This window comes from Trichomycterus rosablanca, chromosome 8, assembly GCF_030014385.1.
Source record: "Trichomycterus rosablanca isolate fTriRos1 chromosome 8, fTriRos1.hap1, whole genome shotgun sequence".
NCBI lineage: Eukaryota > Metazoa > Chordata > Actinopteri > Siluriformes > Trichomycteridae > Trichomycterus > Trichomycterus rosablanca.
The window spans coordinates 25,325,150-25,349,808 of record NC_085995.1 but is presented as its reverse complement, the minus strand read 5'-3'; the positions used below and the strand labels follow the sequence as shown (position 1 = coordinate 25,349,808).

The following is a 24,659-nucleotide window of genomic DNA, read 5'->3' as shown; positions in this document are numbered from 1 at the left end:
TAACAACCAAACAATAAAGAGGAACAGTCATGTTTGGCTACTTTGCTATTTGTCCTCAATACCACATTGGGAAAGAAAACTACAAAGTAATTTGGACCAGTACCAGTACTCTAAGGATGCCAAGGACTGTTTAGCGTCTGTGGTATGTGCATTTGGGTAGTGCAGTACTTTGAGTATGCATTGTCTTTTGTGATGTAAATAGTAATAGCAGGGCGGCACAGTGGCTTAGTAGTTAGCACTATCATCTCACAGCAAGAAGGTCCTGTGTTTGATCCCCAAGTGGGGTGGTCCGAGTCCTTTCTGTGTGGAGTTTGCATGTTCTCCCTGTGTCTGTGTGGGTTTCCTCCAGCAGCTCTGGTTTTCTCCCACAGTCTGATGACATGCAAGTGAGGTGAATTCGAGATACAAAATTGTTCATGACAAACTTGTGAACTGATTAATTTTGTGTAACGAGAAATTACCATTTCTGTCATAAATGTAACCAAAGTGTGCAAAACATGATTAAATATCCTAATAAATAAATAAATAAATTTTATGATTTTAAAGGTCTATACATTTGTTTCTAAACAGAATAATCAATTTAACTTAGTCAGGTGTAACAACCAAACAGTAAAGAGGAACAGTCATGTTTGGCTACTTTGCTATTTGTCCTCAATACCACTTTGGAAAAGAAAACGGCAAAGTAATTTGGAACAGTTCTGACACTGTTTCTGGATCAAGAAAGAGGAAAATATTAAATGCAGTAGCATCTGTGGTATGTGCATTTGGGTAGTGCAGTACCTTGACGATGCACTGCCTTTTGTGATGTAAATAATAATAGCGGGGCTTAGTAGTTAGCACTGTCGGCTAACAGCAAGAAGGTCCTGGGTTCGATCCCCAGGTAGAATGGTCTGGGTTCTTTCTGTGTGGGGTTTGCATGTTCTCCCCGTGTCTGCCTGGGTTTCCTCTGGGTGCTCCGGTTTCCTCCCACAGTTCAAAGACATGCAAGTGAGGTGAATTGGAGATACAAATTGTCCGTGAGTGTGATTGACATTAAAGACTTGAACTGATGAATCTTGTGTAACGAATAACTACCTGTCCTGTCATAATGTAACCAAAGAAAGAAAGAAAGATATCCTTTATTTGTCATATATACATATACAGATGTACAGTACAATGAAATTCTTTCTTCGCATATCCCAGCTGGTGTTGGAAGCTGGGGTCAGAGCGCAGGGTCAGCCAACTTACGGCGCCCCTGGAGCAGACAGGGTTAAGGGCCTTGCTCAAGGACCCAACAGTGGCTACATAGCAGAGCCTGGATTTGAACCGCCAATCTTCCGGTTGATAGCCCAAAGCCCTACCCACTAGGCTACCACAGGCCCGTGTGTAAAAAGTGTGTAAAACATGACGTTAAAATCCTAATAAATAAATAAATATACTGTAAGTCGCTTTGGATAAAAGCGTCTGCTAAATGCTGAAAATGTAAATATGCTATGATAAAGGTATGTTTTTTTATTAAGAGTTGTCATAGTTTTGCAATTAGGGATCTACTGTATGTGCCTCAATATCAGGATTAAAAAAATAAATGAAGCATTGTGATCTCTGGAACTTCAAGCATTGTGTACATAAAGAAAGTTGATTAATGTACAGAAATCCACTAATGCAAGGCTGAACCTGTTGTTATGTGAATTTTCCTCACAGGACACAGCAGCTGAGCCAAGGCAGTAAGCAGAAACTTCACCTGTACCAAAAGGAAAACAAGACTAACAGAAACCAAGCAACCATAAATATATTTCTGAAGTTGGTTCCTCTGAGTGACATGACTTGTGCAGCATGGCTTTACAGTTCCAGCACTGGTGCCATTGCGTAGTGTGCTGGAGCTCTGTGACTCCCGTACACTGTCCGAGGCAGAACCCAGAGTGGTGGCATGAGCTCTCCCCGCATGCGTGCACAGCTTGGTACCAGTATCAGCACCAGTGCATGCTCATGGCGCGGAGAGCCAGGGCACATGCTGCTGCTGTGCACACACTCTCAGGATGAAGTAAGCATGGTCAAAGCGACCAGCAGTGCACTTGCGCTCAGAAACAGCTCCTCTAGCAGTGGGAATGGCGAGACATCTTCTTTCCCCTGGACTGTCACTGTACTGGCCAGCGTGCTTATAACCACCATAGTGGTGGACGTGCTGGGAAACCTCTTGGTCATCGTTTCTGTCTTTAGAAACAGGAAACTCAGAAAAGCAGGTAAGTTAGTCTGGGAGATTACTTTTATTTTTCTATATTAGTTATATTTGCTTATTTATACACTGAACCAAGTATTATTAGCCAAATATCAGCTTTCAAGTAGTGTTGCAGGGCCAGGTGTGATCTTTAATGAGAAACATTTGGGGAAAGTCTTGGTAAACTTTGGCCAAACTTTTCTAATGTTGAGTACAGGCTGTGCCAACAGATGCTTTAAATCTGCTGTGATGGGTTTGCGAATAAAGGAATAAAGGTAATCTTGGCTTTATATAAGCTAACGCTACAGGTTTTAACCCAAACTCAGATCTCATTCCCACTTCATACTGGGACTAAGTTCACACTAGATGATTTAAGCCCTAATTTACTTTTGCCGACAGGTTTTGGAGGCAAATCAGCCTTTGCTTGGGGGTTGAAAATTGACTCTCGCTTGCAATGTGTGATTTTTTTAAAGAGACGATCCTAGAGGCTCACCGATCAATCAAATCTTGTAGTGTGAAAAGTGTTGCGATTAAGTTCTGACCTAGTCATGAGATAGTTCGGTGTCAAGCTCTAGCCAATGAGAACGCAAGATATGGAGTGATGGGAAACCTGGGGAGGAGTTGTAAAAACATTAACAAGCATGACTACAGCATTATATAATTTCAGAACATATCGGCATACACACAAGCTTTACAGTGTTTGCAACCTTATCATCCATCACAAACCAAAATACCTACATTTTTTATTGCAACAATATTCTCTCATGCCAAGTTCACACTACACTATTTTTGCCCTGATTTTCGATTGCCGTCTGGTCGCCGCTAGATGTGCCAAACCGGGAGCAACTCGGTGTTCGCTCGGGGATCAAAACTCTGAATCGCTATGTGTGAACTGTTCTACAACTTGATCCAAGCATGCTAGATATCTGGATCAGTCAGCCGACTGGCAGCCAACGATAACGAGTTATAGATAGAGTTGTGGAAAGCATGGCTGGATTACTGACCGGGCCAGTGGGGCCAACGCCCAGGGGCCCTTGAGGTCAGGGGGCCCTGGGGGGGCCCTAGCCCAAAACATTTTGCGATGCCTATCAACATTTATGATACAATATATTTTTATTTCCGAGGGCCCTCCATTTTAAGGATCCTCTGACTATTAGGGACTTTGACCCCAGGGCCTCTTGGGGGCCCTAGCCATGCTTTTGGGGCCCCTAGCCATGCTTTTGGGGGCCCTAGCCATGCTTTTGGGCCCCTTATGAAAATGGATGAGGCGTTGTGGCACTGCTCTGACTTCGACTTCTGGCTATTAGGGGTCCTAGGAAAGAGGGGGGCATATTTTTAGAGGGCCCTGGTTATGAGAGCCCCTATCAGGGGGCCCTAGAAAAGAGCAGGGCATACCATTAGAGGGCCCTTGATCACGAGGGCCCCTGCTATGGGGCCCTTGACTTCCATAGAAGTCGTTTACCATGGCTCCTTGACTTTCTAGGGACCTACAAATTGCCAGGCAAGCTACCATATTTCATAACAGACGTTTTGTTGCAAATATGCGATTCAGGCCCTTACTTAATGTTTCTGAATTTGTATTGTTTCAAAATTATTATGTTCAATTTCTCTTAAGCGCAGAGACACAAATTAATTTAGCAATTTTGCAATTATTTAAATTTAAGACAAGCAATTTCAAGCAGTTTGAATGCATACACACACTTAACTGAGCTATTTGATGTTCTTTTCATGCCTGACAATATGTCCAACAGTGAGCTCACTTTAAAGGCTAACTCACTCACTGCAGCATATCCTTCAGATCTGAACATGAGCCTGGCAGATGAATTGATACAATACAAATCATTCATAACAGAAAATGAGGCCCAGACTATCCTTAATCCGTCCTTGGTGGAAAGGCACAAGTTAGGAGAAGGATACAAAAAGATTTCAGCAGCTTTAACTATCCCTCTGAGTACTGTTCAGGGCATTATCAAGTAGTGGAAAGTGTATGGACCACCAACACTAGGGCTGCACGAAATTGGAAAAAACTGACATTGCGATTTTTTTTTTCTGCGAAATATATATTGCAATATAAAAAAAATGCAGGAATTTTCACCACATTATTAGTAATATTAATAATGCATGTATCTTACTCTAAATAAGGGGCTCATCTGTGAAAAAGGGTGGTGTCTACAAGGGATACAAGAGATTACGGCAAGCTATATCTTTGTACTCGGTCGAAACTGAGCATTAAACTAAAAAAGCTTCAATATCACGAGGGAATTAACATGAATGACAAAATGGGTCATTTAACATTTTATTTCACAATCTTCAAGTAGTAAACATCATTCAAATAAAACTATACAAATAAAAGAGCAGCTATACACCGGTCCCCTGAGTGGTATACATAAGTACAACTCATTAATAAAGTGGACGGTAAGACTTATGTAGGGGTCCGTTGTACGGCTGGACCACAAGTCTGTTGTAGCTGCATAATGCTGCACTTGTGACAGCTCTGCTTCAACTTGTGCCTTGCATTTCTCGTACAACTCGGGGATGGCAACTTGAGAAAAATACGTGCGTGACGGTATTACATACCGCTTATCAAGCGACCGGATCATGTTTTTAAAACCCTCTTTGCGGCACCATGTCTTTCGCGAGGTGAAAAGTTATTGCATCACTGATTTCTGTCTGTCGTTTGGAACCTCTGTCATATGGTGAAACACTGGAAAAGGCATCCGAAAGCGTTTTTTGCTTTGGATAGCATCCAGATCTGGCTTTGCACTCGTCAGAGCTTTGTGGTGCCGATTTAAATGGTCAAACAAATTAGTTGTGTTGCCTCATGTTGTGGCAACAACTGCAAGGCGCTGTCGGCAAATTACCTGTTTTCGGTCAACATCATCCTTTCTGTAGCCGAAATAATTCCATATATCTGACGTCGATTTTTGTTTTGCAACCAAATCTTCACTTTCTGTCTTTTTCTCCTGTTGCTCGCTCATTTTCACTCTGTGGTGAATGACTAGTGGGGGAGGGGACGCTTTAGCAGTTGATGGTCAAGAATGATTGGCCGGTTCACCGTGCACGCAGAAACTGCATGTCACTCCCAACAAACAGCAACAAACTCCGTGCATCTAATACTGGAGTAAAATAAATGAAATCGCTTTTAAAAAAAAAAATAATAATAATAATTCTAATTCTAAAAAGATTCTAATGACATGTGGCAAAAGGTTTTATGGTCAGATGAGACCAAGACTGAACTTTCTGGACTGAACTCCGAGCTCCTCCACGACATGAACTCAAGCACTCACCTCACTGACCCCCCATTGGCTGCACTCGCCAGGTCGTTATTATTATAGTATATTACAATATTTTTGTTAAGTAAAATTAAAATAACTAAAACTGTGCATTAAAATACAAGAGGCAGGAATTTGGACTTGAAGTCTAACTTCTGAGTGAGTACTTTTTTTTTTTTTTTTTTTTAATTATTATTTTTCTCCGAATTTTCTCTCCAATTTTTCTCCCAATTTTTAGCGCTTCCAATCTGTCTTCCGCTGCTAACAGGCACACCAGACCTGCATCCAAGGAGAGCACGCCGCTGCCCCACGCCTTCTTTACACGTGTACAGCCCTCCTCTTCTCGTCCGTGCATTCTGCACGGGCGTCTCTTCTGCAAATCAGGGTCCTTACACAGCGCATGAAGACCCACCCACCCACATATAGTCCGGTCCCCCACCCTGCAGGCACTGCCAATTATGCCCGCCAGATGGCGCCCAGCCGACCGGTGGCAACACCGAGCGTCGAACCGGGAGGTTCAGAAACTCGGTGCTGGTGCGTCAGCGGAATATCCCGCTGCGCCACCTGGGCGCCTGAGTGAGTACTTTTAATTCATTCTGATCAGCTATCAGCATACGCAATTTGTTGAGGGGGCCCATTGTTGGCACTTTCAGCGGTGGACAGGGGTCAGCAGTGACACCCTGACTGGTCTGCGGCTATGCGGCCCGATACACAACAAACTGTGATGCTAGGGATGTCCCGATCCGATCTCAAAGATCGGAATCGGGGCCGATCAAGGCATTTTTTAACTGATCGGTATCAATTTTACTAATGCCAACAAAACAAGTCCAACAGCGAAGTGTAATGTCTGCAATGCGAGCGTTTCACGAGGCGGTAGGAGCAGAGCTGCGTTCATTACTGTAGTCAAGGATCACTCCGATTTACAAAACAATAACTTTTAATCCGAGTATGAAAACTTCAGGACCATAACATACAGCTTTTACGAGTTTACGTGTTACAAGACTGAACGACATCTCAGTATCAAGCTCTCTGATTGGCTTAGTTATGTAACCGAGCGTCGTAGTGATGCACTTGTTTAATAAAGAAATAAATACACGGTATATTCACAAATTGTCGGGAGCATAACACTTTATTAACTTCTTCTGTTACGGTACCGAATAGCGGACAGCTAGAGTCATCGCTTTAGCCAAGCACGCTATTCCATGCACTATGGAAGCCCCAAAGGGTCAAAACACACTTACTTCGTGTAGAAACGTCCATCAAACCATTGTCACAATACAAGCACTTTAAGAACTGACTTTCCTTCATAACAAAAGAGTGACTTTCCATTTTATTTTGGTTTTCAGGTTTTACTGTAATGCTGTTAAGTAACTTATTTGGGGGTTTTTTATATTCAAGTTAAGCTGCTACACCACTTCTGAGTGGAGATTTCTGTTCATTTTTAGTGTATCACTGCATTAAACAGAATTATGTTCTTTGACTGTAAAGTTCAAAGTGAAACTGTAATTATCTCACTTCATTTTGAGTGTTCTAGTTTTACTACTACAATGCTGCACTAAGTTTGTTTAATTTTATTTTGTAAAAATAAAAGAACATTAAGCAATAGCTTGGATGCAGGCGATTTTTTTCCAACAGCACTGCAGAGCTATTCAGTTGTTAAACATGTACATTGGATTAATTTGAATAACTGTAATGTACTTGAAGTGTGCACTGTGTGAACAGTATTATCTAGTTCTTATCTAGACAATATCTAGAAAATACAAGTATCGGTTTGAGACTCGATATCGGATCTAAACAAAACTAAACAAAACCAACGTTGCCAAATATGCAATTTTCCAGCAGAGTGTAACAAATAAGTTAGTCAGTGGCTTCGAACTAAGTAAATTCTTTACCTTTAGAGCTGTTGTTTCCTAACGTAATTTATTTGTTACATGAGATGATATTGGAGAACACTACAGTAGAATAATTAAGCACATCTGCCAAAGAGATGAAAATACAGGACATTAAACATGCAGCAATTTCTACCAGACACTGGTAGTAAAGGTAATTGTAAACAGCAGCTGCAACCACAGGATGCTTTTTGTTTTGCCCTGCAGCAGTTATTGTTGTTCTCTGGTTTTTCTTAAAACTAATTTGCTGACCTCTGGTAACCCATGTACTGCACACTCTGTAAAGCTGAGGCAATCTCTATCAAATTGAGCTGATTGCATTTGACCAGTCGAGAGTTTGCACTGTTTACTGCTCCACCCATACAGCCTGCACTGGTTTGTTTGGTCCCTGGCCAATAAAAACACAATTTAGCATGGACACAGTGCAGGTCACATGGCAATGGAAACAGCTACAAAACATGGATACCACATGGTGCAATGCAATGGAAAAGGGGAATATTAGGGCATTTGCCAACCCTTAACAAATTTGATTGAATCTTGATTTTTTTTTTTAAAGAAATGCAATGCTTCTCCTACTTCTGTATTCACACTAGATATAATGACATTAGAGCAGACAATAGGAATAAGAATGCTATTAAATGCTATATAATAAGAACTGATACTATTGAGATACTACAGATCATTTAGAAGTTGCTCCTGACAGCAGTGTTGGTCCTGTGCCATGTTCATGTTAGTTCTTTCAATCAATACAACCATCCAAGCTTACCTTCAGAAGTGTGTGCCTGTACAGTAGAAAGCCATGCTGGATGTGTGCAGTGACCTTGGACTTCCTCGCCTCGTCAGAAGACAGCACACATAAAAATCTATTTCAACACACGAGTTTAATTTGCCGTGAAAGCGTAAGGAATCCTGGTTAATGTATAAAGGCTTTAACCCATCCATAAAGTTCTTCCAAATCGACTGACAACAAACTAATTCATCAATATTTCTAACCTTTTCTGGGTCTATTAGCAGTACAGAAGGGGACGATGACTGGCTACTAATTGGCCATGTTATCTGCAGGGTGGAAGCCGGTCTATGTGTGGGTGGGTGGGTGTTCATACGCTGTGTAAGGACCCTGATTGGCGGAAGAGACGCCTGTGCAGAATGCAGGGGCGAGAAGAGGAGAGCTGTGCACGTGTCGGAAGAGGTGTGTACAGCGACGTGCTCTCCTTGGATGCAATCTGGTATCTCTCAGCAGCGGAAGACAATAATTGAGTGCGCTAAATCGGGAGGAAAATGGGGAGAAAATGCGTTTAAAAAGGCAAATACAGAAATGAAATTTTCAACTGACCTTGGATGAGATGCAATACGAAGAGACTGGCTAGCATGTATCAGAGAAAGCACTTGTTAACCATTACACTTCTGGGGTTGGTAGCTACAGTTTAATCATTTCATAATAATAATATGTTCTAGATGTTAATGCTGCAAATAAAAAATTGTCTAATGTCAATTGCACCTGGTTTTATTTTTAAAAGATTGTTTCCAAGATTTACTTTTAATTATGAAGGACCACTTAATAAAAAAAATTAGCATGCATATTACTTCTAAATTTAAAATCTTGCAATGTGGTTTGCCTTGGGTAAATCCTGCATTTATATCCAATCATAATAATGATCAAAATACCCTCACCTGTTACCAATTCAACCAGCATCAGCTCTTTTTTTTCTTAGAATAAGAATGCTTCTTATTACCTTGTTTTTTTAATAATCTATCATATGATTTTCCATTAACAGGAATCAACAGGAAAACATTTAAGACAACTTGACCAACTGAAGGTGAAACAAATAATCCATATATTAACTGTAGAAACAAAGTTAGCTGTTAGTCATAAGCAATGCCAGCAAATTCTTCAGATAAGAACATCTCGCCTTCATCATGCTTAGTTGAATTCCCTCAAGAGCGTAACCATGGCCCAGTTTTCAAAACTCGCAAAGTAGATTTGCTTCTTACTGCTTCTTCAAAGTGAAATAAAGACTTTAAAATTTACTGCCTTCATGCTTAAACTAGAGATGTGAAGTCCTCCCACACCCAGGCTATCTCAACTATACAGAACTTCAGTCACCAGTGTGCTCTGTAACTCACCGTGCTGACCTCAGGCATTGCAATAATTCTATGAAAAATTCATGCCATGGCTCACAGGTTTTCCCCAAGCTTCTATTCCATGCATTCCATTTAAAAGGCTAAAGAATCGGTTCATGCTTGACACTGTACAATGTACACTGTGTAGTCAAATTAAAATTTGTAAGTCTCTGAAGCAACTGAGATTTCTTGTGTTGTTATAAAGATCTAGTTTAAACATTTACATTTTCAGTATTTTTATCCAAAGCGACTTACAGTACTGTGGCCGTAAACAGTCTAGCAATTGAGGGTTAAGGGCCTTGCTCAAGGGTCCAAAAGTAGAACCCTTCGTTGACTATGTTGGGTCTTTAGGTATTGACACATATTTGATTTGCCCGATACAAAAGTGTAAAGGTCAACAGATGGCGACTATGGAAGATTCAGATTCAGTTGGTGATGCAAATCCCACTGAAGTAGACCAAGGTGAGGAAGCTTCCACCACCAGTTCATCAAGCAAAATCAGAAAATGTTAAGATAGTCACCTAATGGCAAGAAAATCATTGGTTTGATTTCCAGGTGGACTGCTCCTGAGCCTTTCTGTGTGGAGTTTGCATGTTTTCTCTGTGTCCAAGGACATGCAGTCATACTAAAATTGCACTAAGTGTGAATGTGTGTTTGCCCTGTGATGAAATGGTGACCTGTCTGGTGTGTTTCCTACCTTTCACCCAGTAAAGTGTACCCACCTCTACCCTGAATATGATAAAGCGGTGGTAAAACAGACAGTGAATGAATGAATAAAAACAGTGATGCTGATTTTTGTTCAATTATACTGATCGTCTTTCTCAAAGTTTTCACATGGTGGTTTCATGGCAGGAGTGTAGTGCATGTAGCAATTCTATGGGTTTGCAGTGAAGGCTTAGCTGCTGCATGGCTAGGTGTTAAATGAGTTCTTAAAAATGTAATTCCAATTCTTACAATGTTATTTAACTAGGTCAGTGGGCTCAGCCAGAAAAACAAATTTCAAGTGTAATTAATTGATCTATCCTCAATTTTGCAGTGTTGATTGCTCACATAAGGCATCCAATTTCCTGTCTGCACAGCTGGATACAGATGTGTTTTCACTTTCATTAAATTTCCTCCTTATGCTTAATTTTCTTAATTATCTTTTTGTGTAAATATGTGTAACATCATCTACTGGCAGGATGTGTCACTTTGCAGGTCACAAAATCAGCCTGCATTTTGAAAGATGCAGTTTATTTAGGATTTTACAGTGTATTTTTAAGACAATCATTCTGCCCTCACTAATAGTTTATCCCCCTTTCTCAGCTAGACAGACAGGCAGACAGACAGACAGCTCCCTTCAGAATAGTCGGTTTATTTGCTCCCCAGCTGTGTGCATCAAAATGAAGTAAAAATACAAGCAATAAAAACAATAAAGAACTTAATACAGTAAAAGCCCACAACTGTAGTCAAGTGTTACATCTGGTACAATATGAGATTTAACCAAACGTAAAATAACGAGTTAAAATTTTGTGTAAAGATACTAATTGCTATAGTAACGTAACAACAGTATTTAATTACGGTAAATTTGGTAAATTAAACTAAAACGCTGTGATATACTCACTAAACATTTACTAACAACTGAGAATATAAACGCCACTACTTACAGACAATGCTTGGGTATTATATTGCAATATAATTATTTGTATTTATTTATTATTGTTTACATTACTGACTACTACTGACTTTCTGAAGGTGACAAATGACTTGCTACTTACTGTTGATGAGGGAAATTGTGCCATCCTCATTTTATTGGACCTTAGTTCTGCTTTTGATACTGTTGACCATGAAATACTTGTTGGTCGCCTGGAAAAGTGGGTGGGGTTACAGGGAGAGGCCCTGAATTGGTTCATATCTTATTTTAAAAATAGAACCTTTTCAGTGAATATTAGCAGCTATTTCTCTTCTTCTGCTGATGTCTCTTGTGGTGTTCCACAAGGGTCCATACTAGGGCCCCTCCTTTTTTCTCTCTATATGCTGCCATTGGGTCAAATAATTAGGAAGCACAATGTCAGCTTTCACCTGTATGCTGATGACATACAGCTTTATCTTCCCATTAGACCGAATGACAATGGCTCGTTAACATCTCTTAGCAGTTGTCTTGAGGACATAAAGAGGTGGATGACTGACAATTTTCTTCAGCTGAATGAAAGCAAGTCAGAGGTTATCGTTTTTGGGGGTCCTCATCACATCAATAGTGTCTCCAATAACCTTGGTCACTTGTCTACATGTGTCAAAACATCTGTGAGAAATCTTGGTGTTATCTTTGACTCTGACCTCCGATTTGATAAACAAATCAACTCTGTGGTAAGGAATAGCTTCTTCCAGCTCAGAAATATTGCGAAGATTAAGCCTTTTCTCTGCTATTCTGACCTGGAAAAAGTTATTCATGCATTCATTTCTGCAAGAATTGACTACTGTAATTCTCTGTATATTGGGATTAGTCAGTCTCTGTTGCGGCGCTTGCAGGTAGTCCAGAATGCAGCAGCAAGGTTACTGACTAATACCAAGAAAAGAAACCATATTACACCCGTCCTTGCCTCACTACATTGGCTGCCTGTTCAGCACAGGATTCATTTTAAAGTGCTTTTATTTGTTTTTAAAGCGCTTAATGGTCAAGCCCCGGCTTATCTCAGTGGTATGCTTTCTCCCGCAACCGCACAGCGATCTTTAAGATCAGCCACTCAGAATTTGTTGACTGTTCCTAGGGCTCGTTTGAAGTTAAAAGGTGATCGTGCATTTGCAGTTTATGCTCCGAGGCTATGGAACACTCTACCTCCTAATATTCGACAAGCACCTTCGGCCGCTGTTTTTAAATCACTCCTAAAAACATACCTTTATAAGCTGGCATTTGAACAGTGAGGAGCTGTGTTAATTTTAATTGTTTAGTCTATTTGTATTTGTTTTATTTTGTCTCTTACTCTGTATTTTTATTTGGTTTTTACTTTTTTTTAATATAATGTTGTGTTATGTATGCTTATTCGATGTACAGCACTTTGGTCAACGTAAGTTGTTTTAAGAGTGCTTTATAAATAAAATTTACTTACTTACTTACTTACGCTACCCTGCGTTCTTTTGCCGTAAAAGTCACATGGCTTCTTAGCGAAGGTTAAAGTTAGTTGCCATGACTACGATGTCACGTTGTCTCTTAAAGGCGCAGGAGCGCATTAAATTATAAGCGCGTCTCTGTAACGGCTCGAACCATCACAACAATCATACAGTCGTTTAAGCTCTCGCGGGCCGGATCAAATGACGCGGCGGGCCGGATCTGGCCCGCGGGCCGTGAGTTTGACACCCCTGGATTAGACCATGAAGGTAGCTTGGGGCTGGTCCATTTTTGGCTTTGTAGGCGAGCATCAGTGTTGACTGAATGTGTGCAGCTACAGGAAGCCAATGAAGAGAACGCAGCAGTGGGGTGATGTGGCAGTGTTTAGGTTGGTTAAAAACCAGACGAGCAGCTGCATTTTGAATGAGCTGCAAGGGTTTAATAGTGGACATGGGAGCACCTGCCAGGAGGGAGTTGCAGTAGTCCAACCGTGTGACTGCACAAGAATCTGAGTGGCTTCCATGGGGAGAAACAGCCGAATCTTCTTGATGTTGTAGAGGAGGAACCGGCATGATCTCTTCATGTTTGCTACTTGAGAAAAGAAGATCAGCTGGTTATCCAGGACAACACCAAGGCTTCTTACATTACATTATCAGATGGTCTGATCTGGGAGTCATCAAGAGAGATGACTAGGTCCTGGGTTGGAGATTGATCTCCAGGAATAAGTATCAGTTCTGTCTTGCTGGGATTGAGTTTTAGATGATAAGCTAACATCCATTGTGAGATATCTCACAGACATGCTGAGATGCGAGCTGAGACGTGTGTCTGACGGAGACTGTCTATGTCTCCTTCTGTCTGTCCAGACTACATAAACCTGGCTGACACCATTCAGTGCAAATCATCAGAATAAGGTTCATGTGATTTTTCAGTCACCCTGTAATGTTGAATATTAATATAGAAACTGAGGCACATTTGAAAAAGCTTCAAAGCTTTTTTGAAAAATGATGAGGCCAACCTTTTTAAAAAGTGGATCGCGATGACCTGTCGACTAAAATAGTAGATCTCAAGCCACGAAAGTATAGGCACCCCTGGTTTACACAGCCAAAAGTATGTTGACACCTCCTAATTAATTATTTTTCTGTTTCAGTATAGCCCTTTCTCTGGGTAAAAAGAAGTGTTCCAAAAAGACATGGCATGATAAGTATGAACGACAACTCAACTCAGTTGAAAACCTTTGCTATTTATTAAAATGTCAAACGCAAGCAAGGTCTTTTATACAACATCACTGCCTGGCCTCAGAAATGCTTCTTTGACTGAATAGGATTTGACTGAATTCCCATAGAAACACCTCGAAAGCATTGCTACAAAAGGCTGGCACACTCAATATTAATGCTCATGGATTTGAAACAGACTGAATACAACCCAATTCAAACCAATTCCTTAATTTCTTTCTTTCTTTTACAGGAAATGCCTTTGTGGTGAGTTTGGCCGTAGCAGATCTTGTAGTGGCACTTTACCCGTACCCCCTGGTCCTGACCGCAATCTTCCACAAAGGCTGGATCGCAGGAAACATTCACTGCCAAATCAGCGGCTTCCTAATGGGTCTCAGCGTCATCGGATCCATCTTTAACATCACAGGCATCGCCATCAACCGCTACTGCTACATCTGCCACAGCCTCACCTACGACAAACTCTTCTCCAACAAAAATACCATCTGCTATGTGGTGCTGGTGTGGGCGCTGACTATCCTGGCCATCACGCCCAACTGGTTTGTAGAGTCTTTGCAGTACGACCCAAGGGTCTACTCTTGTACGTTTGCCCAGTCGGTCAGCTCGCTCTATACCATCACAGTAGTGGTGGTGCACTTCATACTGCCCATAAGCATCGTCACATACTGCTACCTGCGCATCTGGATCCTTGTCATTCAGGTCCGCAAACGCGTCAAGCCAGACACCCGACCAAAGATCAAACCACATGACTTCCGCAACTTTCTGACAATGTTTGTGGTGTTTGTGTTGTTTGCGGTGTGCTGGGCACCTCTAAACTTTATTGGTCTGGCAGTGGCTATTCAACCCAGACTAGGCCAGGGTATTCCTGAGTGGCTCTTCACAGCCAGCTATTTCATGGCTTATTTTAACAGCTGCCTAAATGCAGTCATCTATGGGGTACTGAACCACAATTTTCGGAAGGAGTACAAAAGAATTGTGCTGGCCATTTTTAATTATCGTTTTTAGGATTTATTTTATGAGACCGGCACTGTGATGACATACGATGGCATACAAAGCAAATGCAAAAGTGTTTGTGCTGTGTAAACTTAACACAAATAACCTGTACTTTCTGTTTTGCTATTTTCTAAATGGCATGGACACAGTCAGATGATTGGGTATGTTGTTTTTGCTGGATGATTAACTTATGGTTTGAATACCTACAATGTGGTTACCCCCGAACCCCCAATTATGAAACTCAATTCTGCCAATTGTGTCAAGGGCGGGGTCCGACACACTCGCAGAGACATTAAACAGATGTATTAACAGCATACAAAACTAAAACAGATCAGGACTGACCAATAACGAATACCAGATCAGGAACAAATACAAGATGTAATACATACATGGCTACAATGACTATGACAGACAGACAGGGCAACCCAATAGACAGGACAGACTGGTACAACTGACCTACAGGATTGACAAGTAATAAACAATGACAGAGTTATAGCTATGGCTATGGTAATGACTAATGCTAAAAGCTAAATGTTAATACTTAGTGCTACCTATTATCTGGAAACATGGAAAGCTTACTACAATGCTATGCATAGTGCATAGTAGCAAACAAGGAACAAGCTAAAGCACTGAAGTCCAGAACAGAGACAAGAACAGGATATCACCAGGAGCCAAAACAGAACCCAATACAGAAACAAGACCTTACAGACTAGCAATAATCCACACAATATACAATGACCAACCGAGGAGGACAGAACAAAAGGGGGGCTATAGGCACGTGGTAATCAAGACAGACAGCTGGGACTAATATAACCAAAGACTAATCAGAGGGAAGGAGCAGAGACATCATTAAAATCCTAAGACTAAATATACATTTATTTTGGTGATGAAGCAGGTAGTGAGGATACCCACAGAACCAGGAGTCTGGGTAATGGCATAACTGTGATGATCCCTAAAACAAAAAAAAACTTGATTGGCTTCCCTAAATATAAGTACATTTTGATTCATTAAAGAAATACTTGCATAGATACACTATATGGTCAGAACTATGTAAACACTTAATCATTAGCTTCCCATTTCAAAACCATGGGCATTAATATATCCCTTATTTCCCACACACAGCTGTGCAGCTATAATAACATCCATTTCGTTCTGGAAAGTCTGTCTGTGAAATTTCTGTCCAATTATTCAAAAAATAGAGACCTAGCTTGCAAATGGTTTGCAACAAAGTTGAGGAGCAAAGGTGGACAGAGGATCTTCAGTTTGTCAACAAATGCATGAGACAATTATTGAAATGTTTAAAAGCAATGTACCTCAAAGAAAGATTGGAAGGGATTTGCATATTTCTCCCTCTACAGTGCATAATATCACTGCATAAAAGGCAAGGGCACAGCCTAAACTGAACACCTTTGATTGATAATAACATGAGGAATTACTTTGGCAAAAATTGTCAAGCACTACAATACAGAGTTACATGCAAAAATGCCACTTAAAACTTTACTGTGCAAAAAAGAAGCCTTTTGTTAACCATGTTCAGAAGCAGCATCGACTTCTCTGAGCTCTAAGGCATCTGGGATGGACCATCACACAGTGGAAACATGTATAGGTCTTTTTTTGGAAGAAATAGACACCATGTGCTTTGGACCAAAGACGAAAAGGACCATCCAGACTGTTATCAGCAACAATTCCAAAAAACAGTTTGTCATGGTATGGGGTTTGTGTCAGTACCCTTGGCAAGGAAATGTACACTTCTGTGATGGCAGCATTAATGCAGAAAAGGGTTTGAACCCTATCTAGTTTCACATGCAATACATTTAAATGATACAGTGTGTAAGTCAGTACCTGAAGCATATATTTCAAGTGACGAGTATAAATACACTTTAAGAGACATGTATGTTATATAGTCTAGAGATTCTATTTACTTTTTTAATCGGGTGCAGTCAAACTACCCCTATCTAAATGGCCATTCAGAAGTCACCAGCTGTAGTTATAATTTTTAATAACAAGGAATAAGGAGGTCATGCTGCAGAGTTAAATGATATATTATACTTGCTCTATTTTCAGAAAACCTATAATAGATGTTTGAAAATTACATATTCCTAAAAACGTGTTTTCACTTTGCACTTCTTTCAACTGAGTAATATTAAATATTTCATACTCTTAATGGTAAATTAAATATATTCTATGTGTAAATATTAGGAATATAATGTCTTACATTTAAGAACATATTTTGTTATACCTTACAAAATACTTTAATACCTCAACGTCATTTGTGATTGGATGGTTTTATGTACAATTGAACAATCATATGGTGTATGTAAAATAATAAATGCATCAGGGCCTGTCAGGACAATGCCTCATTTTTTAAAATCTTCCCTCGAACTAAGAAGTAATAAGTTAACCTATCATAATGATTTTTATGAAGTTATCAATCATTAATGTTCTGGGGTTTGAAAGGCAGCAGGAATGTTGAATCATTCTGTAATTGCTTGGTCTAAGTACTTGCCTAAAGGAGACTGTGTACCAGCGTGTTTTTGGGTGTGAAAGAGATTCAGAAAGCACTGTTTCAATCTCATACTGATTTTTTGAAATTTTTTAGACACAGTTTATGTACGTGTTAATAAATGTTATATTTTTACTGTAGATAATTGCATTCTTTAATGTCTGTATATCAACTCAACAAAATCTTAAGTTTTAATCTCGTAAGTTTTAATAAACAACGATCACTGTGCTTTGCCTGTGTTTTGCTTATTAGCTCAGTATAATATGCTGATGTCATGACACCTACAGTTAACAGCCACTTATTAGAGATGCCAACACTATGCACATTCATTGACCATTTTATAAGCTACACCTACCATACACACTGATCAGCCATAACATTAAAACCACCTCCTTGTTTCAGCTCCACTTACCATATAGAAGCACTTTGTAGTTCTACTGACAGATAACTGACTGTAGTCCATCTGTTTCTCTATGTACTTTTTTTAGCCTGCTTTCACCCTGTTCTTCAATGGTCAGAAGCCCCACAGGACCACTACAGAGCAGGTATTATTTAGGTGGTGGATCATTCTCAGCACTGCAGTGACACTGACATGGTGGTGGTGTGTTAGTGTGTGTTGTGCTGGTATGAGTGGATAAGACACAGCATTGCTGATGGAGTTTTTAAACACCTCACAGTCACTGCTGGACTGAGAATAGTCCACCAACCCAAAATATCCAGCCAGTCTTGTGACCACTAGGGATGTCCTGATCCAATCTCAAAGATCGAAATCGGGCCTGATCAAGGCATTTTTTAACGGATCGGTATTGGCTTTACTAAGCCCGATCCTAAGCCCGGTTTTTCGTTTTACGTCAGCGGGCAAGCAGATGTCGTAAACCAGTGGTGTCCAAACTTTTTTCTAAGAGGGCCAGATTTGATAATGTGAAAGGGCCAACAGTCCCTGATGACATTATTTTAAACAATAAAATATGCAGGCCGCTCAGGTGGCGCAGCGGTAAAGTACACTAGCTCACCAGAGTTGGGGTTTCGAATACATCGTATCGAATCTCAGCTCTGCCTCTCCAACTAGGCTGGGAGGCAGCATGAACAACGATTGGCTGTTGTTCAGGGTTAGAAGGTAAGAAAGTCGTATCATAGGTCCTCATAACTGGTGCGACTGCGTCCCCTGCTAGCTGACTGATGGCGCCTGCACAGGGCTGAGGAATAATGCTGATGGGGGTGTGGCCCTCCGTACACAGTGCCCGTCAAGTGTATGAACTCGACTCGTGCAGGTGAAAAATGCAGTCTGTACTGACTGTACGTGCCGGAGGGGGCACAAGTCAGTTGAGAGGCGTCCTCAGTCAGCAGTGAAGGGTCGAATCAGTATAGAGGTAATTCAGGGTAATTGGACAGCGGTGTAATGTCTGCAATGCGAGGCGGTAGGAGCAGAGCTGCGTTCATTACTGTAGAATTTTACTATTTATATGGTGTGTAAGTCAAGGATCACACCGGTTTACAAAACAATAACTTTTAATCCGAGTATGAAAGGAGCATAACATACAGCACGGGTTACAAGACTGAACGACATCTCAGTATCAAGCACTCTGATTGGCTTAGTTACAACACGCCTACAAGTACGGTGGCTCATAAACAAACCAGATATCATTTAACCAAACGATCTACCAATTTGATACGGCATTAAGAGCATTAAGCAATAGCTTGGATGCAGGCAATTTTTCAGCACTGCAGAGCTATTCAGTTGTTAAACATAAACATTGGATTAATTTGAATAACTGTAATGTACTTGAAGTGTGCACTGTGTGAACAGTATTATCTAGTTCTTATGTAGACAATATCTAGAAAATACAAGTATCGGTTTGAGACTCGGTATCGGATAGAGATGGGACGATCGATCGGCTACGAATCTGTATCGGCCGATTTTTAATCAAAATATGCTATCGGCGATCGGCGATATTTCCTAAAAGTAGCCGATCCGATCGTGTGATATATAAAGACCATGTTAAGTTAACAGCTCAGTGGATTGATCCAGACTTTGAGCTACGAAGCACCAACCATCACATCACCATTCATCAACAATCGTACAGAAACCATCGTGAAAGCTCTTACGATGTAATTTTGCTGATTGTAATATTTACTTTAAAAAGATAATTCAACCGGGTCACATCTGAGTCGATTCTATCAGCACGTTATATAAACTCCTGGTTCACTTTGGTAAATCGTAAGCGGTTCTTACTTGTGATCAGGGCCGGCGCTAGGGGGGGGCTGAGGGGGGCATTGCCCCCCCAAATTGTGTCTTTGCCCCCCCAAGCACAATGCAAGCAACGGCTATTTTTAAAATTATCTCTGAACCAATCACAAAAATGCATTTTGTTTTACAGTGTGAAGATATTTCCTTGCTTATTCCTGATTGGCTCTTTGAGTCATATAAAAATCGGCAGACTGCCCCAAACAGTTCAGTTCGGCAGTATATGTTCTGTTAGTGTGAGCGAGAGGCAGGTATACTGGTAAACACTTTTTTTTTTACAGAATTAGTATTCTTTTGTTTTCTTTATATTTTAATTTCCCAATAATATAAATATTCTCACTCATTCCTATTTCCACGTTTGAATATTCTCAGTCTGTGTGTAGGTACATTTGTCAGCTTTGACTTAAATTTGTATTAAAGCCTTTCAAGAAATAGAGTTGTTCTATTAGTAATGGCAATTTAATTAAGGGGGCGTATTAAAATGAAATACAATTAGATTTTTTCTTTTGTATTTTTCTCAATTTACATAATCAACATGTATTTTTTAATCATTGGGTTTTAAGTTTAAGTTCGAAAACATGCATTTTTATTTCTTTACCTCATACATCACTTTAAGCCAGTATCAATAGCTTGGCTGTCATCATTCATGCACAAATCAAGCCTTGAATATATTTCTGGCTTCAAAAACATGACTATCAACATGCCCCCTCATTAGGTTTTACTGCCCCCCCAAGCAAAGCAGTCCAGAACCGGGGCTGCTTGTGATGTAGATGAGAACAGAAGACGTTACAGAGCCAATCCAAGGCAAAAGTTTATTCATTACCAAATTCGTTAGTTCAGGATCATCTGCTGAACTTTTAGAAAACTTTTAGCTCCTTAGACGGAACGAGTCTGACGGTCGGTTACAGATCTGTGGTAATAGCAGTTTAATTAAGCTTTTTAATTAAGCTTTTTTATGTAAGAGAGTCACACAAAATGTTCTGTAGTAGCTGGTGTTTATTTAAAACCACGACATTTAATTAATAACAGTAAACACGGAGAGATGACTGAGAAGATAAACTTACGCTTCACATAAAAACGAATCAACTCATGAATCAATGAATCACTTATAGCGATACTGTGAACAAAGCGTCTCTTCTAAAGGCACACACACACACACACACACACGTCCCGATGTCCCTGAAAGGAGATTGGAGATCGGAATCGGTGCCAAAAACCCCGATCGGTCCATCTCTAGTATCAGATCGGGATCAAAATTAATGATCGGGATCGGGAACAAAAAAACATGATCGGGACATCCCTAGTGACCACTGATTAAGGTATAAAATATGACCAACTCAAATAGCAGCAACAGATGAGCGATCATCTCTGACTTTACATCTACAAGGTGGACCAACCAGGTAGGAGTGTGGTGGTCCTGAAGGGGTCCTGACCACTGAAGAATAGGATGAAAGCAGGCTAAAAAAAGGTATGTAGAGAAATAGATGGACTACAGTCAGTAATTGTAGAAGTACAAAGTGCTTCTATATGGTAAGTGGAGCTGATAAAATGGACAGTGAGTGTAGAAACCAGGAGGTGGTTTTAATGTTATGGCTGATCGGTGTATATGCAACGGCCTATCGCACACCTTAAAGAGCTAATGTTTCCTTACATTTACAGTGGTACCTTGTACCTGGACGTCCTCTAAACTCAGAATTTTTGAAGCCCGACGAAATTCGTCGAGAAATTTGTACCCCTAAATTCGACGTGTGTGTGACTGTTGCTTTATTCGGCTTGAGCGGTATGGTAAATCAAAGTATTAATATTGACAATATTTGACAATTTTTATATCAAACAAACCAGCAAAGCCTCACAATCACATTCATGCAGTCCATTTCATTTCAAATAAATGAGCATACAAAATCCAGAAAAAAAAGTTCAATATGTGATAATGCTTTGCTATCATTGCATAATAAAATGTAAGGTAAACAGCAGCACCACGATCCAGATCAACCACACAGCAATTTATCATAACTGCATCTTACCTGAGTAAATCTACATCCGTGTGTTGTTCCATTAGGATATAATCCACTTGTTTTTCTTCTTGGTGGCCATCTTGTATGTTTCCAGAATATTCCCACAATATATAAATCCATTTCCAGCTGTGTTTATCCACCTAACTAACAAAAACCATCTTAGTCTGATTTATACTCTCGGCTTTCACGGTAAACTGGTAATTCGTTAACTAAACCGTCACTTATAACCTCTACAAACAATGAAGAGAGAGTTTTTCACTGGCAGCTCACCTAACTGAGGCACATTGGAGAAATAAAAAAAGATTAACGTATATGCTTTGGATTAGAGGAGCAACTGAAATTCCGCCCAAATTTCGGAAGCTCTGATTGGTTTAAACAGCTGTTTATCAAGGTCTGACCCACGAATGAATCTCTGAATCAAATGCGAACTGATTCATGGAGTTGTTTACTCGCGACACCATAATGAATGAATCTTTACCTTAGATAAGAGCCAACTCTCTGATTCGATTCCAATGAATAATTCGTTTTAAAGGAGTCGTTTTACTCAGTGATTCAGTTTGCTTTTTCTCAGACTGATACTGAAGAAATGGGAGAGGGTGAATTTCACGTGTATGACAGAGCTTTAGAGCCAAAAAGGCACAAATGTATTGAATAATGCATAAAGTACAAATAATTCATCTTACATAATATTAATGCAATATAATCAGTTTTTTGTGTTTTAAAGCTTTGGAGACCAACACTGACTTTTTTTACTTCAACTTCAATAACATAGCTGTTTTTTTCTGATACTTTATAGTTTTTTTATTTTATTTTATTTATGCATTTTCTCCCTTTTTCTCCCCCTTTAGCGCGTCCAATTGATCGAAGCTAACCCACGCCCCCTCCGACACATGGGCAGCAAGCCGCATGCATCTTATCACCCACACATTGACGAGTGTTGTGCCACCTAGTGTTGTGTACGGAGAGACACACCCTAAGAGCACTTCTTCCTCATCTCTGTGCAGGCGCCTCTAATCAGCCAGCAGAGGTCGTAATTGCACCAGTCTGACAGAGAGAGACCCATATCCGGCTTAGTCCCACCCACCTGAACAACCGGCCAATCGTTGTTCATGTGGCTGCTCAGCCTTCAGCCAGCAAGGCAGAGCTGAGATTCGATACAATGTATTCGAGATCCCAGCCTGGTCGCAGCGTGTGTTTTTACCGCTGCGCCACCTGAACGGCCCACTTTATGGAGTTTTATATAACATTAAACTATAAAGAAAATGTAGTTATCCTATATATATATATATATATATATATATATATATATATACAGTGTATCACAAAAGTGAGTACACCCCTCACATTTCTGCAGATATTTAAGTATATCTTTTCATTTGACAACACTAACAAAATGACACTTTGACACAATGAAAAGTAGTCTGTGTGCAGCTTATATAACAGTGTAAATTTATTCTTCCCTCAAAATAACTCAATATACAGCCATTAATGTCTAAACCACCGGCAACAAAAGTGAGTACACCCCTTAGTGAAAGTTCCTGAAGTGTCAATATTTTGTGTGGCCACCATTATTTCCCAGAACTGCCTTAACTCTCCTGGGCATGGAGTTTACCAGAGCTTCACAGGTTGCCACTGGAATGCTTTTTCACTCCTCCATGACGACATCACGGAGCTGGCGGATATTCGAGACTTTGCGCTCCTCCACCTTCCGCTTGAGGATGCCCCAAAGATGTTCTATTGGGTTTAGGTCTGGAGACATGCTTGGCCAGTCCATCACCTTTACCCTCAGCCTCTTCAATAAAGCAGTGGTCGTCTTAGAGGTGTGTTTGGAGTCATTATCATGCTGGAACACTGCCCTGCGACCCAGTTTCTGGAGGGAGGGGATCATGCTCTGCTCAGTATTTCACAGTACATATTGGAGTTCATGTGTCCCTCAATGAAATGTAACTCCCCAACACTTGCTGCACTCATGCATCCCCAGACCATGGCATTCCCACCACCATGCTTGACTGTAGGCATGACACACTTATCTTTGTACTCCTCACCTGATTGCCGCCACACATGCTTGAGACCATCTGAACCAAACAAATTAATATTGGTCTCATCAGACCATAGTACATGGTTCCAGTAATCCATGTCCTTTGTTGACATGTCTTCAGCAAACTGTTTGCGGGCTTTCTTGTGTAGAGACTTCAGAAGAGGCTTCCTTCTGGGGTGACAGCCATGCAGACCAATTTGATGTAGTGTGCGGCGTATGGTCTGAGCACTGACAGGCTGACCCCCCACCTTTTCAATCTCTGCAGCAATGCTGACAGCACTCCTGCACCTATCTTTCAAAGACAGCAGTTGGATGTGACGCTGAGCACGTGCACTCAGCTTCTTTGGACGACCAACGCGAGGTCTGTTCTGAGTGGACCCTGCTCTTTTAAAATGCTGGATGATCTTGGCCACTGTGCTGCAGCTCAGTTTCAGGGTGTTGGCAATCTTCTTGTAGCCTTGGCCATCTTCATGTAGCGCAACAATTCGTCTTTTAAGATCCTCAGAGAGTTCTTTGCCATGAGGTGCCATGTTGGAACTTTCAGTGACCAGTATGAGAGAGTGTGAGAGCTGTACTACTAAATTGAACACACCTGCTCCCTATGCACACCTGAGACCTAGTAACACTAACAAATCACATGACATTTTGGAGGGAAAATGACAAGCAGTGCTCAATTTGGACATTTAGGGGTGTAGTCTCTTAGGGGTGTACTCACTTTTGTTGCCGGTGGTTTAGACATTAATGGCTGTATATTGAGTTATTTTGAGGGAAGAATAAATTTACACTGTTATATAAGCTGCACACAGACTACTTTTCATTGTCTCAAAGTGTCATTTTGTCAGTGTTGTCCCATGAAAAGATATACTTAAATATCTGCAGAAATGTGAGGGGTGTACTCACTTTTGTGATACACTGTATATATATGTATATATATATACTGTATAATATATATAATATTGAGTTTAAAGGTACAATACAATTATCTTGATGAAGGGCGTTGAGTTTCAATGATTTTGAGTTTAGAGGACGTTAAATTAAATATGTTTAATTTCCTTCAGGATCGATAAAGTATCCA

At 40.5% G+C, this 24,659-nt stretch overlaps 1 protein-coding gene across 1 annotated transcript; it reads left to right on the top strand.

Annotated features, from left to right (window-relative positions):
• Positions 1–2,008: 2,008 nt before the first annotated feature.
• mtnr1al (melatonin receptor type 1A like) lies at positions 2,009–14,795 on the top strand. The gene is made up of 2 exons (XM_062999642.1): positions 2,009–2,219; positions 14,026–14,795. The coding sequence occupies exons 1-2, from the start codon at positions 2,027–2,029 to the stop codon at positions 14,793–14,795; spliced, it is 963 nt and encodes a 320-aa protein (XP_062855712.1). The 5' UTR covers positions 2,009–2,026.
• The last annotated feature ends 9,864 nt before the right edge of the window (positions 14,796–24,659 follow it).

Excerpts from the sequence above, each read along its gene's own strand:
- mtnr1al (XM_062999642.1), top strand. The coding sequence starts at position 2,027 with ATGGTCAAAGCGACCAGCAGTGCACTTGCGCTCAGAAACAGCTCCTCT. Across the intron at positions 2,220-14,025 it reads CAGGAAACTCAGAAAAGCAG|GAAATGCCTTTGTGGTGAGT; the intron begins GTAAGTTAGTCT and ends TTTCTTTTACAG.